This window comes from Leucopleurus acutus (genome assembly GCF_964270905.1).
Source record: "Leucopleurus acutus genome assembly, chromosome: 3".
NCBI classification, from domain to species: Eukaryota; Metazoa; Chordata; class Mammalia; order Artiodactyla; family Delphinidae; genus Leucopleurus; species Leucopleurus acutus.
In genome coordinates, this window is record NC_139145.1 from 84,499,758 (window position 1) to 84,518,032 (window position 18,275).

General features: G+C 36.5%; 1 protein-coding gene across 12 annotated transcripts in view; it reads left to right on the top strand.

Annotated features, from left to right (window-relative positions):
• Nucleotides 1–18,275, top strand: part of APC (APC regulator of WNT signaling pathway) — a 191,527-nt gene that overhangs the window by 128,808 nt on the left and 44,444 nt on the right. For all 12 annotated transcript variants that reach the window (XM_082836192.1, XM_082836197.1, XM_082836198.1 and 9 more), the window contains one exon: nucleotides 7,878–7,961. In XM_082836192.1, the coding sequence (XP_082692318.1) occupies nucleotides 7,878–7,961 (84 nt within the window). The remainder of the gene's footprint in view (nucleotides 1–7,877; nucleotides 7,962–18,275) is intronic.

Sequence of the window (18,275 nt, forward strand, 5' to 3'; positions counted from 1 at the left end):
GAGAACACTCTATGACATAAATCACAGCAAGATCCTTTTTGACCCACCCACCTCCTAGAGAAATGGAAATAAAAGCAAAAATAAACAAATGGGACCTAATGAAACTTAAAAGCTTTTGCAGAGCAAAGGAAACCATAAACAAGACGAAAAGACAACCCTCAGAGTGGGAGAAAATATTTGCAAATGAAGCAACTGACAAAGGATTAATCTCCAAAACATACAAGCAGCTCATGCAGCTCCATATCAAAAAAACAAACAACCCAATCCAAAAATGGGCAGAAGACCTAAAGAGACATTTCTCCAAAGAAGATACACAGATTGCCAACAAACACATGAAAGAATGCTCAACATCATTAGACAAATGCAAATCAAAACTACAATGCGATATCATCTCACATCGGTCAGAATGGTCATCATCAAAAAATCTACAAACCATAAATGCTGGAGAGGGTGTGGGGAAAAGGGAACCCTCTTGCACTGTTGGTGGGAATGTAAATTCATACAGCCACTATGGAGAACAATATGGAGGTTCCTTAAAAAACTAAAAACAGAACTCTCATATGACCCAGCAATCCCACCTCTGGGCATATACCCTGAGAATACCGTAATTCAAAAATAGTCATGTACCACAATATTCACTGCAGCTATATTTACAGTAGCCAGGACGTGGAAGCATTCTAAGTGTCCATCAACAGATGAATGGATAAAGATGTGGCACATATATACAATGGAATATTACTCAGCCATAAAAAGAAACGAAATTGAGTTATTTGTAGTGAGGTGGATGGACCTAGAGTCTGTCATACAGAGAGAAGTAAGTCAGAAAGAGAAAAACAAATACTGTATGCTAACACACATATATGGAATTAAAAAATAAAAGTTCTGAAGAACCTAGGGGCAAGATGGGAATAAAGACACAGACCTACACAGACCTTCTACAGAGAATGGACTTGAGGATATGGGGAGGGGGTAGGGTAATCTGGGAGAAAGAGCATGGTATGGACATATATACACTACCAAATGTAAAATAGCTCATGGGAAGCAGCCACATAGCACAGGGAGATCAGCTTGGTGCTTTGTGACCACCTAGAGAGGTAGGATAGGGAGGGTGGGAGGGAGATGCAAGAGGGAGGAGATATGGGGATATGTGTATATGTATAGCTCATTCGCTTTGTTATAAAGCAGAAACTAACACACCATTGTAAAGCAATTATACTCCAATAAAAACGTTAAAAAAAATTTACCATGGCTGCTGGGCAACATAACCAGTGTTCACATAATTCTGCCTTCATATTTAATTTCCCTGATACTGTTCTGCTATGCCTTGGAATTATGAGGGAAGAAGAATTAGATGCTCCTCTTCTGGTAGCTGATAGCTAGCTTCTGTTAGCTATTTGTTAGTAATTGTCCACAGTACATCTTTCCCTCCTAACTCTCTGTTTAAATGACTCAACATGTAAGACTATGGCCAGCTAATGAGCATAGGGAAGTGGATCCTAGGAAGACCTGAAGAAGCCATGAGAAAAAAATGTGGGATCTCATTTGCAAGGGGAAAGGATGGATAAAAATTCCAAATAAAATAAGAATAGAGTAAAAGTTTTTTAAGGAATAATTATGTATCAGAAACCAGAAGCCAACTTTATATTAACTTGAATAGAGAAATAATAAGATTATTACCATTGCACTCATTAATATGGTTGGGTGCTTGCTGTCATCACTATTATTTAACTGTGTTTGGAGGTCCACTAATTCAGTTAGAAAGAAAATAAGTTGTTTAAATACTACACTATTTTCCAACTAGAAGGGAAGAGACCAAATAATTGTCATTTGTAAATTATATGGTTGTTTGCCTAGAAAAGCTGTATAGAAGAGTCAAAAAATATTTCAGGTAATGAGAGAATTGAGTAAGGTGGCTGGAGTTAAGGTACATTACAAAAATTAGTAGGTTTTCTCTAGTAGCAATAGCTACCACTTGGAAATGGAAGATGGTGTAGGACGACCTGTTTACAGTAACAGGACACTTTAAAATACCTGGAACATACCCACATGAAGAAAAATATAAAATTGCTAAAGGATGCAAAATGTGGCCTTAAAAATAGAGGAGCCTATGCTGCTGTCTGTATTGTATTTGGGGTATCTGGTTGAAGTGCCCCCTACGTACCTGACCCCAGGGAATCACGGAAGAGGGGCGAACCCAGTTGGTAAGGGTCATGCAGCGTATGGAGGGGTGGAGCGGTATGATCAGGCCACCCAAGATGGCTGCTGTCTTGCTCTCTGTACATCCCCTGCTCAACCAGTGCCTGCTTCACCTACATCCCATTCACATGACTGACCTTCCTGCAGGCTTGCCCCAGGCCCCAGCTGGTGATTGCTCTCATCAATGGGGCAGTGAGGGACTTCCCCCTCTGCTAGTTTCTGCTGACTTCCCTGGTAACTAATGAGCCCACCTGAGGTAATTCTCCCTATAACTAGCAAATCTCCCCTTCCACCGGGAGGGAAACCCGCTGCAATGTCCTGCCCGCTGTCCGCTGCACATGGTGGGGTGTCACTCCAGGACCTTGCTTCAGGTGTGTAAGATCCCCCAATCCATTAAACCATTGATGTCTCTGTTGCTGAAAAAAATAAATAAGGAAGCCTAGGTGGGAAGACTTTAACATCCTAAAAATGTCTTCCTTTAAAAAGTTGATATATAATACAATTCCAGTCATAACCTTAAATTTTTTTTGGAGCCCAGAAAAATGATTCTAAAGTTTGCAAAGTAAAAATTTCCAAAAATATTTAAGAAAATTATGAGTGAGGATTTACCTTACCATTTGTTAAAACTTACTGTAAAGGTGTTGTAGTGATCACAGTATGATAGCACAGGTATAGACGTAGGCAAATAGAACAGAATAGAGACTAGAAAAAGATATAAGAAAATATGGAATCTTTTAATGATAAAAGTTATAAATTTGGGGGGAAATGGTAAATAACTCAATAAATGCATAGGTATAACTAGGAACCTGTTTGGTAGAAGAGAAATTGAATTAGATCCCTAACTCACATCTTGTACATGAACAATTATAGGTGGATTAAATATCTAAATGTAAAAAATAAACATAAATTAATAGAAAATATAGAACAAGAGAGATCTTAATTAAGAATGGAAACATAAGCAATAAAGGCAGGGTGGGAAACAGGATTTATTTCATAAAAATTTAAAACATTCATCCTGCAGAAAATAAACTAAGGGAAAATATTTGTACACGTAAGGGGAAAAGGTTAATATCCCTGTGCTATAAGAATTCCTACAAACAATAAGAAAAAGACAACTCTTTTTTTTTTTTTTTTTTTTTTTTTTTGGCGGTACGCGGGCCTCTCACTGTTGTGGCCTCTCCTGCTGCAGAGCACAGGCTCCGGATGCGCAGGCTCAGCGGCCATGGCTCACGGGCCCAGCCGCTCTGCGGCATGTGGGATCCTCCCGGACCGGGGCACGAACCCATGTCCCCTGAATCGGCAGGCGGACTCTCAACCACTGCGCCACCAGGGAAGCCCGAGAACTCTTTTTTATATGGGCAGAGGATGTAATCATTCAATTTATTGAAAAGAAAATGTAAATGACCAGTAAAGCATACGAATGACTGGGGAACAATTTAGGGAAAGTTGAAACAAAATCCACTCTTGCCCACGCATGTGTTAGTCTCTAGCTATCTCTGTTAACAGTTTGGTTATTTATTTTCTCCATTATTTGTTCAACACATATTTGCACCTAGTATGGTGGTGCCTGCTCTCCTCTATGCCTAATTTTTCACTGTTAAAACAACTCTGATAAACATACTTATTCATATCCTGTAAACGTGCACAACAGTTTCTCTAGTTCAAGAATCAGTCTATTTCTTAAAGAGCTGTATGGTAAATATTTTAGACTTTGTGGCCATATGGTCTCTGTCGTAACTACTCAGCTCTGCCTTTGTAGCAAGAAGGTAACCATAGATGACAATATATAAGCAGATGGGCATGGCTGTGTTTCAGTAAAACTTAATTCATAAATACAGATGGCTACCAAGCCCTAATTTGCTGACCTCTGCTCTAGGGTGTATACCTAAAAGCGTAATTGCTGGTCATAAGGTATGAGTGTTTTGAATAGTGTGTGCCAAATTGCACTCAAAATGATTTTATCAGTTTACATTTATCCTAGTCATATGTGAGAATTCCTGTTTCTTTTACCTGATTTTTTCAGCAATTGTGAGTCACATTTTATAATTAACAGTCAATGGGCATTTGAAGCATTATCTTGTCATTTAGTTTGTACTTCCATGAGTACTGCTGAAGCTGATTATCTTTTCATGTATTTATTAGATTTTCATTTTGTCATTTTTCCATATCCTTTGCCCATTTTCTATTATGTTAAATGTCTTATTCTTATGTATTTGAGAGATATTTTAATATCCTCTAGATACCAATCTGTTATACATAATGTATATCACAACCCCTCCCTGCCAAATATGTTACCTACTTTAGCTTCATGATAACAAAATTAGTTTTTGTTATAAAGCTAAATTAATTGTATTGCCATATTTGTGCTTTCTTTGACCTATTTATACATCTTTTCCTATCCTTAAAGATACCCTCGTATTTTTTCCTAATAGTTTTAATGTTTTATTTTTACAATTAGGTCTTTAATTCATCTCACATTTGCTATTATATATGTTTTGGAAGTAGGAATCTAATTATATATATATATATATACACACACACATATGATTTTTATATCAATGTATATATACTTATTTAATATATACAATATAATTTTGATTATTTAATAAATATATATTATTAATTATATAATATGTAATTAATTATGTATACACATATACATAACACAGATATACACAGATCGATGCATATTTATGTTGTTAACTAAATTTCCCATTATCACTTGCTGGATGTGCCACTGTTTTCCCATGGATTGGTAATGCTGTCTCTGGCATCTGAGAAGTTTATGTTTGCTGGATATTTGTAGACTCTATTCTATTAGTCTGTTTTAGCTTCTCTGTCCCTGCGCTGATAACCACATTTGTTTTATTTGCTATAGCTTTATTAATCTTGGTACCTAGTAGGGTGAGTCCTTCTTATTTTTGTTTGTAAAAATGTGTTTATATTCTGTTTTGTTACTCATCAAATTCAAGGAAAAGCCTTATGGGCTTTTGATTAGAATTACATTGAATTTATAATTAATTTGAGGAGAATTTATAGCTTTACAATATAAAGATTGGTTCTTGGTTGAAAGGGTGACTCTGGAGCCAGTCCTCCGGGGTTCTAATTCCCTACCTGTCACGTATCAGCACTGTGATCTTGGGTAAACTCTCTGTCTCAGTTTTCCCATTGGTAAAATACAAATAATGATTCCCTGTAAAATGTGAGGATTAAATGAGTTAATATATGTAAAACACTTGGAATCCAGCAAACACTCAGGAAATATTAGGTATTGTTATTAATTTTTTATCTCTCCGTTCATTTAGGTCTTATTTTATGTCCTTCAAAAAAGTTTCGTAATATTCTTCATAAAACTCTTACACATCTTTTTTTTTACATTTATTCCTAGATATCTTACAGTTTTTGTTGCATTGTGAATGGGATTTTCTTTAATTACATTACTAAATTTGATTTATGTGTCCAGCAGTCTTCCTGAACTCTTTTAATAGATTGTCTTAGTAGTTTAAGATTTTCTTGGATTTTCCATTCAAACTGTTATTTTGTTTGCAAGTAATGACAATTTTGTCTTTTCCAGTCCTTTTTTTTCCTCTTTCTATTAAATAAGAACTCTAATACATCTTTGAATAAAAAGCAGTGATAATTTGTCTTCTTCATCTTCTCTTGGCTCTAAAAGGAATCCTTCTGAAATTTCACCATTAAGTATGTTGTTTACTCAAGGTTTTTGATACCATTTATCAAGTTAAGGAATTTACCTTCTATTCCTAATTTGTTGAGAGTTGTCCTAAATTCATATTGAACTATATTACTATATTATTTTTTTAAATCAGTTTTGCAAAAGTAATACCATCTCCATATGCCAGAACAAGTAAGCATTTTTCGTTAAACATAATTTCATAAATATTCAAGATTGTCATATAGAGAATGGAAAGAAATTCTACTGGCTTCTTCCATTTTCCTGTTCAGTAACAGAAGCACAAAGGTTGTTGTGTCAGAAATCATCAAGGCTCAGATTTGACTTCAGGATTTAGTGACCTAATAGCAATACAGAAATGTAGTTCTGTGGAGAGGAGTGTTAGATATGATTTCCTTTTTCATCCTCTGAGTATTAAAAATGTTGACTTAGGACTTTATTGGTGAAGGGGAGCTAGTTACATAGAGAGAGGAGAACAATAAAATATTACAAAGCCACTAATTGTATGTAGTTTCATTGCTTATGTAATGCCAGGAAGTATTTACCATCTGATGTAGAGGTGATCACTCATCTTTGCAGTCTCTTTAGAAAGCTACCAAAAGCACAGGTATTTCTTCTTCAGCATGTTTTCATGATGAAAATTGGATGTGGTAAAATTTCTTAATTAAAGAATACTATTTACCTTAGGTTCACTATTTTCAGAATTATGATATAGGATCAGCACAGTTATAGTGTTACAAAGGAAGGAAAGAAGGGAGGGAGGAAGGATTCTTTTTTGGTGAGTGCAACTCTTTTGAGCTTTTCTGTGTTTGTTTATCATAACATTGGAAAATAGCAACCGTAAGCATTTTTACTATGGCAATAAAATCGTAAAGACATTGTATTTCAGCAAAATTAGATATGCTCAAAGGGTAAGTTTTGTATGTAAGTTTTATAACTATATATACTTAAAGCTATTTGTTACAGTACTTTTATTATTTATCTATTGAGGTATACATGCTCAGAAATCTTTTATTGATGGGTGCATAATCATAAAAGTTTGGAAATGACTCCATCTAGCTTCTAACACTTTTTTCCCCATTTTTTGCAGTACGCGGGCCTCTCACTGTTGTGGCCTCTCGCGTTGCGGAGCACAGGCTCCGGACGCGCAGGCTCAGCGGCCATGGCTCACAGGCCTAGCTGCTCCGCGGCATGCGGGATCTCCCCAGACCAGGGCACGAACCCGTGTCCCCTGCATTGGCAGGCGGACTCTCAACCACTGTGCCACCAGGGAAGCTCCCGGCAGTACTTGTTTTTAAAACATATACTTGAAAACACTTTTCCCACATTTTTTCAGTTCCACATTGTTTGATCTATAGTTACTACTTTGTGTTCACTTGAAGGTCTCAGGATATGGGCAGAGCAGTAGCTCTTACCATCATTGTGATCTTAGTGTTGGGAATAAAAATAATGTTTAGCTGCAGTAGGTATTTGGGAAAGCTAAATCTGAAAGGTACCACTGACTTGTAATAAGAATAATTTGGGGGAAGATTATTCTTACTGTTTAAAGCCTGATGTTTTTAAAACAAATCAGCTGCTCTTTCCCTTTACAGGTATACCATGCTTTGTATAAATCCATTACACTGTACTGACATCTGGATTAATATAGAAGATTAAATTCAGATGTAATTTTCTCTTTGTTGAAGTAGTTTTTGAGACTAGCTTTTAAATACCAATTTCACACTCTATGCATCATACAATTTGATATATGACGTGTATTTTTATAGTTTTCCTAAGTAGATCTAGAGATCTGTTGTATAAAGTTAGATTTATTAAAAAAATTGAACTGATCCTAATATGTCATCAGTGTATGAATATATATGCATATCTAATTCTTATATAAGAGTGATTTGGTATAACCCTAAGCTGTTAAGTGGTAACCATAGTACGGTTATTTAAACTAATGTTTTTAATAAAAATAGATCTAATTTGGTTACTTATTTTATTTTAGCGAAGAATAACCAGAATTCAACAAATAGAGAAGGACATACTTCGTATACGACAGCTTTTACAGTCCCAAGCAACAGAAGCAGAGGTTAGTAAATTGTCTCTTTTGTTTGCAGACATAAATATAGGTAGTTATTCTAAGAAGAGGAAATAGGTATAATTAACGTGGCATCATTGAAATAGGTGCTCTAAAGATTTGAGACACTTAATAAGTTTATAAGTTTTTTCACTAAATTAAATAGATTTCAAAAACCTTTACTACTTTGGTTTCTTCATAACTTTAAGGCAGTTAAAATTTATAGAGCCATAAATACAGATACCTTACTTCAGTTATCTGTTTTCGTATAATCAGATAACTAACTTAATTTGGCTACTAACAGTTTGTAAATAAGCTATCTCTTTGTATGTAATCCATAGTAAGAATTGATCATACACATATATCTATGCTTACTCTACAAACTCCATTAAAATGGCAGTAAAAGGATAAAATGAAAAATCACAAATACCAGGGGAGGTGACATCAATAAAATTTGGGGAGCTAGAAAGCAGGTAAACAAATTACTCTTCTAGCTTATGGTAGAGAGTTGACCCCTGAGTCAGCAGTAGGAAGTCAGGAAGCAACCCATTTTACACTGTGGAGTCCTACAAGGTTCCAGAATTGGTTACACCTGGATATGCTACCTCTGGATGTGGGGATTAAGAAAGAGGTTAAAAGCAAGAGGATGACTGAAAGTTTAAGAAGCCGGTGGAGCCTCCAGAACCTCTCTTCAACTCTGCATGGCTAAGTGACTGCTACTTTCCAGTCTCAGCAAAAGCTGAGAGATTATTCTGGAAAAGGTAAAACAAAGGGTCTTTGGATAAGGGTAATCCTAGTATAGTTGAAGTTGGGAGGGAGGTATCATACTAAAAACTGAAATAAGTGAAAATTTCCTTACTGAATGCTGAAACCCTCATTGGCATCCAGCTTTATAATACAGGCAAGTTTCTAGAAGCAACTTCTCTAAGAAATGTGACTAACCCAGGAAGAGAGACCTAAAGGTACTGACACTGGAGGATTCCTCAATAAAACATCCCAGCTAGACCACCCTACTGGATGGCTACAGCTGACAGACTCCATCCTTTAGGCATAGAGCTTCATAGGCCGTCCATTCCTAAATATGGCTAGACAGCTAAAGACCACCAGAGATTTTAAGAAAGTTTCTAATAAAAAAGATTTAATGGAAATAAAGACTATACAAGAAGAAAAAAACTTAAGAAAAGTAGAACTAACATTAATATTCTCAAGATAAAAGATAATTTATCCATAAAGTGAGAAAATGATGGTATACAAAAGGAACATTCAGAGAATTTAAAAAAGAGTTCTTGGGAATTAAAATTGTAATAGTAGAAATGAAAAACTCAACAGAAAGGTTAAAAGATAAATTTCTCAGAAAATAGCACAAAGGAATAACGCAATGGAAAATAGAAAAGATAAGAAAGTCAGAGAATCATTCTAGGAGGGTTCAATATCCAAATAAAAAGGGGGTTCCAGAAAGAGAATGGACAAACTAGAGGAAGGAAATCCTAAAAATAAATTAAAATTCCCCAGAACTGAAGGGCATAGTTTTCCAGATAAAATGGTCTCTCCAGTATCCAGTGCCACAGATGAAAATCCCACACTAGGTACATCATGATGAAATTTCATCTCACTGAGAATAAAGAGTAAATCTTAAAACCTTGTAGAGAAGGAGAAGAAAACAAATTTCACACAAAGAAACAGGAATACAAATGTCTTTAGGTATATAAACAGCACACTGGAATCTGGGAAGTAGAGTAGCAATTTCTTAAAACTTCTGTAAGATTATTTTCAGCTATGTTCCCAAACCAGTTCTCTGACACCACTAGTTGTCCTACAGTTCAAATCAGTTCTGACACTACCCAGACTTAGCGTAGACCCTACATTTAAGGGTAAAGTCATTCACAAGACTGCCCTCACTTCAGGTACCAGGCAAGTTTCAGGTGTCCCAAACCATCTGCACTCTGCCCAGCTTGTTATAAATTCTACCCAAGTGGGTGTATTGCACTACAGTTCAGTTCTGACATTAACTACTTGGAGGGAGCCTAGACCTTACAGATTAAGGGCAGAGCCCTTCACAAGACTACGCCCACTTCAGATGGCAAGCCTCCCATACTTCTGCAAATTTGGGGTGTCCTACAACAGCCTTAGGTTTGATAATTCACTTCAGTGACTCAGAACTCAGTAAAAGTTCTACACTTATGATTACAGTTTTATTATAAAGGATGCAGATCAGGAACAGCCAAGTGAGACACATAAGGCAGGACCTAGAGAAGGTGAGGGTGGAGGATGCAGAGCTTCCGTGATCTCTCATGGAATCTGGACACATCACTCTCCCAGGACATCTTTGTGTTCACCAAGCAGGAAGCTGCATTGAGCTTCAGTGTCCAGAGTTTTTATTGGGGTTTCATTATGTAGGCATGCTTGATTAAACAAGTGGCTACATGATTGAACTCAGTTTCCAGCACCCTTCCCATCCCTGGAGGTCAGTCTTGACTAGTTCAACCGTCTAGTCACATGGTTGGCCTTTCAGGTGACCAGCATCCATCCTGAAGCTATCTAAGGATCCCCCATGGGTCACCTCATCTGCATGGCGAACTCAAGAAATTCCAAGGGTTTTTGAAGCTCTGTGCAAAGAACAAAGGGACAAAGACCATATATATATATATTTTTATTATACCACACGAGCCTATAAATTTATCTCTAGTCAACTGCCTATTAAATTTGAGAGTAGAATGCATTTTCAGATAGTCAAAGTATCAAAAATATGTATTTCTCTATACTGTTTTCTGGAAGCTATTAGTGAATATAGTTAAAATGAGAAGGTAAAGCAAGAAAAATGAAGATTTGGGATCCAAGACATAAAGAATACAATACAAGAGAAAGACATGAAAGACTCCCCAGAATGAAGATGAAGGGAGATTCTGAGACTAATGATAGAGAAAGTAACAAGTCCCTGTTGGTACAGTTGAGAAGATTCTGGGAGAGATGAGTCTAAGAAGATGAAATCAGTAGACTACTTAATGTTTTTGAATTTATTGAAAGGAAAAGAAATTTACACAGTAGGAGAGAAACTGTGAGGGTGTCATAAGTACACAGAACACCAAATAAACAAAACAAAAAAAAGATACTCCGTGGACAACGAGAAGTTGTAAAGGAAAGAATCATAGTATACCACCTGTCACTCATGACTATAATTTAATAGTCAAAATAATGCAAATAGGGAACAACTTATCTAACTATAAAATGTAAATTGGACAAATAGAGGAACAGTATGAGTGTGGTGTGTTAAGGGTGGAGTATTGATAAAAGAGAAATCAGTCCTCATCTTACATAATAGGAAATCAATAAATGAGGCATTAAACTAAGAAAAGCAGAACCTAGCAACACAAGCAGGTTATTTAGAGATAGAGAAGTGAATTCAAAAAAAAAAAAAAATCCTCTGAAGGAGATGAAACTGTTTGCCTTAAGATAGCAGGAAATGGGACAGAGCAAGCAAGTGTGAAAGACCACTGTTCATTGTCACAAGGCTTTAGAACTAATGATTATTTCAACTGTGTGTAACTATGATAAAAATAAAACATAATAAAAGAGCCAAGGCCATCATTTAGAAGATATTTATACTTATCTTCCTCTATAATCTGGATTGGCTTAATAATTATACCTTGATAATGGTGATTAGTAAAGAACTTAAGAGGAGCTTAGAGAAAGCAGAAACGTTGGTAGCAGTATATCCTAGGAAAAGTCATGTTTAATAGACTATCAGTGAGTAACAAGAAGACCAAGCAATGGAAGTAAGGGGAAGGTACTATCTCAGTGGAACACAAATACTGTATATTTATACATGCTAGAAACTGAATGTTACTGAGGCTTGTGCATATTTGTCAGCTCTGCAGCTGAAATTTGGTTTTGATCACCATATAGAAGGATGGGGGTGTAAAAGACCATCCCCTCACCTATCTGTTCATAGCCAGCGAATTTGGGCACTTCTCACCTTGTTTATAGGTAAATAATAAGAAAACCTACATGGGTCTTAAGTGAACTATTGCTGAATAAGTCTCGGAGAAGCATGTGGGAGGCTCAGAGAAAATAAATCTTCAGGAAATTATTTGCTTCTTTAGTCAACTGCAGGAAGACCTGTCTCTGTGCAACAGGAGCAAAAGAAAAGCTGAATAAAAATCCACATTGAACAATAAACAACAGAATTGTTGCTAGGAAAAATTGGCTCAGTGTTTGGGGACAGATTTGAGACACATCAATGGAAAGTTTCTAACGTGTAGCCAGATTCAGACTCACATTCCAGATCATGAAAAAGGAAGAGACTGCAAAGAGTGAAACATCAGCATAGTGCTGTTTTCTAAATATAATTCCTAAAAACACAATGAAGCATTTATTGATATTTTTAAATGTTTATGATATACAAAGTAGCATGTACACTTTGATCCCATTTTTTAAAAGATACACACAAACATAGTATATCAGAAATAATATGAAAAGGCAGATAACCATTCTTAATACCTCCTAGTTTTTCTGGTTTGGCCAGTTGTTTTGTAACTTTTTTATACTAACGACGTCCAGTTTTTATAATGGGAGAAAACTTTTGTATACAAAACAAATTTGTCATGTCCTGTCACGGCCAGCACATATTTTCCACCTGTGGAAAATTTGATCAAATAATGAACAGTTCTGTTTTGAGCCAAAAACAGTGCAGGCCCATTTATACACAGGGAAGACAACTGTTTCTAATGTTAAAAGTACAGGTTTTGAAAGTGTAGAGTCCTTTTTAAGACTATATTCGTCCATGCTTGTCTTTTAAAATATCTTTGGATTCAGTACATCTAAATTTGAAATATGTAGAAACATGTATTTGCTAAATAGGCAGTTTAAGTATAGTGTAATAGTCATATTGCTAAAAGTAGTTTAACCTGGCTGTCCTAAGTCAATATAAACTAAATATTTGTAACATAATGATTAAGTGTCCTTCTTGCAATGTTGACTCTTAAGGACTTTTAAAAAAAAACCCAAAAACCAGTATCTCTTTGCTTCTTTTTCAGTGTCATTGGCATTACTCTATGTGGCGTTCTGGTTATTATGACCCCTTTTGGCTTTCCAGTGTAGTTTATCTGTGTTTTGGTGGTGGTGTTTTTTTTTTTTAATATAGCAGGTTCTTATTAGTCATCAGTTTATACACATCAGTGTATACATGTCAATCCCAATCGCCCAATTCATCACACCACCACCCCCACCCCCTGCCGCTTTCCCCCCTTGGTGTCCATATGTTTGTTCTCTACCTCTCTGTCTCTATTTCTGCCCTGAAAACCGGTTCATTTGTACAGTTTTTCTAGGTTCCACATATATGCGTTAATAATATATGATGTTTGTTTTTTTCTTTCTGACTGACTTCACTCTGTATGACAGTCTCTAGATCCATCCATGTCTCTACAAATGACCCAATTTCGTTCCTTTTTATTGCTGAGTAATACACCATTGTATAATATGTACCACATCTTCTTTATCCATTTGTCTGTCGATGGGCATTTAGGTTGCTTCCATGACCTGGCTATTGTAAATAGTGCTGCAGTGAACATTGGGGTGCATGTGTCTTTCTGAATTATGGTTTTCTCTGGGTATATGCGCAGTAGTGGGATTGCTGGGTCATATGGTAATTCTCTTTTTAGTTTTTTAAGGAACCTCCATATTGTTCTCTATAGTGGCTGTATCAATTTACGTTCCCACCACCAGTGCAAGAGGGTTCCCTTTTCTCCACACTCTCTCCAGCACTTGTTGTTCATAGACTTTCTGGTGATGCCCATTCTAACTGGTGTGAGGTGATACCTCATTGTAGTTTTTTTTTTTTTTTTTTTTTTTTGCGGTTCACGGGCCTCTCACTGTTGTGGCCTCTCCCGTTGTGGAGCACAGGCTCCGGACGCACAGGCCCAGTGGCCATGGCTCACGGGCCTAGCCGCTCTGCGGCACGTGGGATCTTCCCGGACCAAGACATGAACCTGTGTCTCCTGCATCAGCAGGCGGACTCTCAACCACTGCGCCACCAGGGAAGCCCTGTAGTTTTTTTTTTGTTTTTTGGTTTTTTTTGCGGTACGCGGGCCTCTCACTGTTGTGACCTCTCTCACCGCGGAGCACAGGCTCCGGACGCACAGGCTCAGCAGCCATGGTTCACAGGCCCAGCCGCTCTGCAGCATGTGGGATCTTCCCGGACCAGGGCACGAACCCATGTCCCCTGCATAGGCAGGTGGACTCTCAACCACTGTGCCACCAGGGAAGCCCTCATTGTAGTTTTGATTTGCATTTCTTTAATAATTAGTGATGTTGAGCAGCATTTCATGTACTTCTTGGCCATCTGTATGTCTTCTTTGGAGAAATGTCTATTTAGGTCTTCTGCCCATTTTTGGATTGGGTTGTTTGTTTTTTTTAATATTGAGCTGCATGAGCTGTTTATATATTTTGGAGATTAATCCTTTGTCCATTGATTTGTTTGCAAATATTTTCTCCCACTCTGAGGGTTGTCCTTTTGTCTTGTTTATGGTTTCCTTTGCTGTGCAAAAGGTTTTAAGTTTCATTAGGTCCCATTTGTTTATTTTTATTTTTATTTCCATTACTCTAGGAGGTGGATCAAAAAAGATCTTGCTGTGATTTATGTCAAAGAGTGTTCTTCCTATGTTTTCCTCTAAGAGTTTTATAGTGTCCGGTCTTACATTTGGGTCTCTAATCCATTTTGAGTTTATTTTTGTGTATGGTGTTAAGGAGCGTTCTAATTTTATTCTTTTACATGTAGCTGTCCAGTTTTCCCAGCACCACTTATTGAAGAGACTGTCTTTTCTCCATTGTATATCCTTGCCTCCTTTGCCATAGATTAATGTACCATAGGTGCATGGGTTTATCTCTGCATTTTCTGTCTTGTTCCATTGATCTATATTTCTGTTTTTGTGCCAGTACCATATTGTCTTGATTACTGTAGCTTTGTAGTATAGTCTGAAGTCAGGGAGTCTGATTCCTCCAGCTCCATTTTTTTCCCTCAAGACTGCTTTGGCTATTCGGGGTCTTTTGTGTCTTCATAAAAATTTTAAGATTTTTTTGTTTTTGTTTTGTAAAAATTGCCATCGGTAATTTAATAGGGATTGCATTGAATCTGTAGATTGCTTTGGGTAGTATAGTTGTTCTCACAATATTGATTCTTCTAATCCAAGAACATGGTATATCTCTCCATCTGTTGGTATCATCTTTAATTTCTTTCACCAGTGTCTTATAGTTTTCTGCATACAGGTCTTTTGTCTCTCTAGGTAGGTTTATTCCTAGGTATTTTATTCTTTTTCTTGCAGTGGTAAATGGGAGTGTTATCTTAATTTCACTTTCAGAGTTTTCATCTTAGTGTATAGGAATGCAAGAGATTTCTGTGCATTAATTTTGTATCCTGCAGCTTTACCAAATTCATTGATTAGCTCTAGTAGTTTTCTGGTAGCATCTTTAAGATTCTCTATGTATAGTATCATGTCATCTGCAAACAGTGACAGCTTTAATTCTTCTTTTCCAATTTGTATTCCTTTTATTTTTCTTCTCTGATTGCCGTGGCTAGGACTTCTAAAACTATGTTGAATAATAGTGGTGAGAGTGGACATCCTTGTCTTGTTCCTGATCTTAGAGGAAATGCTTTCAGTTTTTCACCATTGAGAACGATGTTGGCTGTGGGTTTGTCTTATACGGCCTTTATTATGTTGAGGTAGGTTCCCTCTATGCCAACTTCCTGGAGAGTTTTTATCATAAATGGGTGTTGAATTTTGTCAAAAGCTTTTTCTGCATCTATTGAGATGATCATATGGTTTTTATTTTTTAATTTGTTAACATGGTGTATCACATTGATTGATTTGCATATATTGAAGAATCCTTGCATCCCTGGGATAAATCCCTTTGATCCACTTGATCATGGTGTACGATCTTTTTAATGTGTTGTTGGATTCTGTTTGCTAGTATTTTGTTGAGGATTTTTGCATCTATATTCATTGGTGATATTAGTCTGTAATTTTCTTTTTTCGTAGTATCTTTGTCTGGTTTTGGTGTGAGGGTGATGGTGGCCTCATAGAATGAGTTTGGGAGTGTTCCTTCCTCTGCAATCTTTTGGAAGAGTTTGAGAAGGATGGGTGTTAGCTATTCTCTAAATGTTTGATAGAATTCACCTGTGAAGCCATCTGGTATTAGACTTTTGTTTGTTGGAAGCTTTCTAGTCAGAGTTTCAATTTCATTACTGGTGATTGGTCTGTTCATATTTTCTACTTCTTTCTGGTTCAGTCTTGGAAGGATATACCTTTCTAAGAATTTGTCCATTTCTTCCAGGTTGTCCATTTTATTGGCCTATATAGAGTTGTCTGCAGTAGTCTCTTAGGATGCTTTGTATTTCTGTGGTGTCTGTTGTAACTTCTCCTTTTTCATTTCAAATTTTATTGATTTGAGTCCTCTCCCTCTTTTTCTTGATGAGTCTGGCTAATGGTTTATCAATTTTGTTTACCTTCTCAAAGAACCAGCTTTTAGTTTTATTGATCTTTGCTTTTGTTTTCTTTGTTTCTATTTCATTTATTTCTGCTCTGCTCTTTTTGATTTCTTTCCTTCTGCTAACTTTGGGTTTTGTTTGTTCTTCTTTCTCTAGTTCCTTTAGGTGTAAGGTTAGATTGTATATATCAGATTTTTCTTGTTTCTTGAGGTAGGCTTGTATAGCTATAAACTTCCCTCTTAGAACTGCTTTTGCTGCATCCCATAGGTTTTGGATCATCGTGTTTTCATTGTCATTTGTCTCTAGGTATTTTTTGATTTCCTCTTTAATTTCTTCAGTGATCTCTTGGTTATTTAGTAACGTATTGTTTAGCCTCCATGTGTTTGTTTTTTTATGTTTTTTCCCCTGTAATTGATTTCTAATCTCATAGCACTGTGGTCAGAAAAGATGCTTGATATGATTTTAATTTTCTTAAATTTACTGAGGCTTAATTTGTGACCCAAGAATGTTCCGTGTGCACTTGGGAAGAAAGTGTAATCTGCTGTTTTTGGATGGAATGTCCTATAAATATCAATTAAATCTATCTGGTCTATTGTGTCAGTTAAAGCTCATGTTTCCTTATTAATTTTCTGTTTGGATGATCTGTTCATCATTGTAGGTGAGGTGTTAAAAGTCCCCCACTATTATTGTGTTACTGTCGATTTCCTCTTTTATAGCTGTTAGCAGTTAGTTGCCTTATGTATTGAGGTGCTCCTATGTTGGGTGCATATATATTCATAATTGTTATATCTTCTTCTTCTTGGATTGATCCCTTGATCATTATGTAGTGTCCTTCCTTGTCTTTTGTAACATTCTTTATTTTAAAGTCTATTTTATCTGATATGAGTATAGCTACTCCAGCTTTCTTTTGATTTCCATTTGCATGGAATATCTTTTTCCAGCCCCTCACTTGCCATCAGTATGTGTCTTAGGTCTGAAGTGGGTCCCTTGTAGACAGCATATATATGGGTTTTGTTTTTGTATACATTCAGCGAGCCTGTCTTTGGTTGGAGCATTTAATCCATTCACGTTTAAGGTAATTATCGATATGTATGTTCCTGTGACCATTTTCTTAATTGTTTTGGGTTTGTTTTTGTAGGTCCTTTACTTCTCTTGTGTTTCCCACTTAGAGAAGTTCCTTTAGCATTTGTTGTAGAGCTGGTTTGGTGGTGCTGAATTCCTAGCTTTTGCTTGCCTGTAAAGCTTTTGATTTCTCCATTGAGTCTGAATGAGATCCTTGCTGGGTAGAGTAACCTTGGTTTTAGGTTCTTCCCTTTCATCACTTTAAGTATATCATGCCACTCCCTTCTGGCTTGTAGACTTTCTGCTGAGAAATCAGCTGTTAACCTTATGGGAGTTCCCTTGTATGTTATTTGTTGTTTTTCCCTTGCTGCTTTCAATAATTTTTCTTGGTCTTTAATTTTTGCCTATTTGATTACTATGTGTTTCGGCGTGTTTCTCCTTGGGTTTATCCTATATGGGACTCTCTGCACTTCCTGGACTTGGGTGGCTATTTCCTTTCCCATGTTAGGGAAGTTTCGACTATGATCTCTTCAAATATTTTTTCAGGTCCTTTCTCTCTCTCTTCTTCTGGGACCCCTACAATGCTAATGTTGTTATGTTTAATGTTGTCCCAGAGGTCTCTTAGGCTGTCTTCATTTCTTTTCATTCTTTTTTCTTTATTGTGTTCTGCAGCAGTGAATTCCACCATTCTGTCTTCCAGGTCACTTGTCTGCTTTTCTGCCTCAGTTATTCTGCTATTGATTCCTTTTAGTGTGTTTTTCATTTCAATTATTGTATTGTTCATC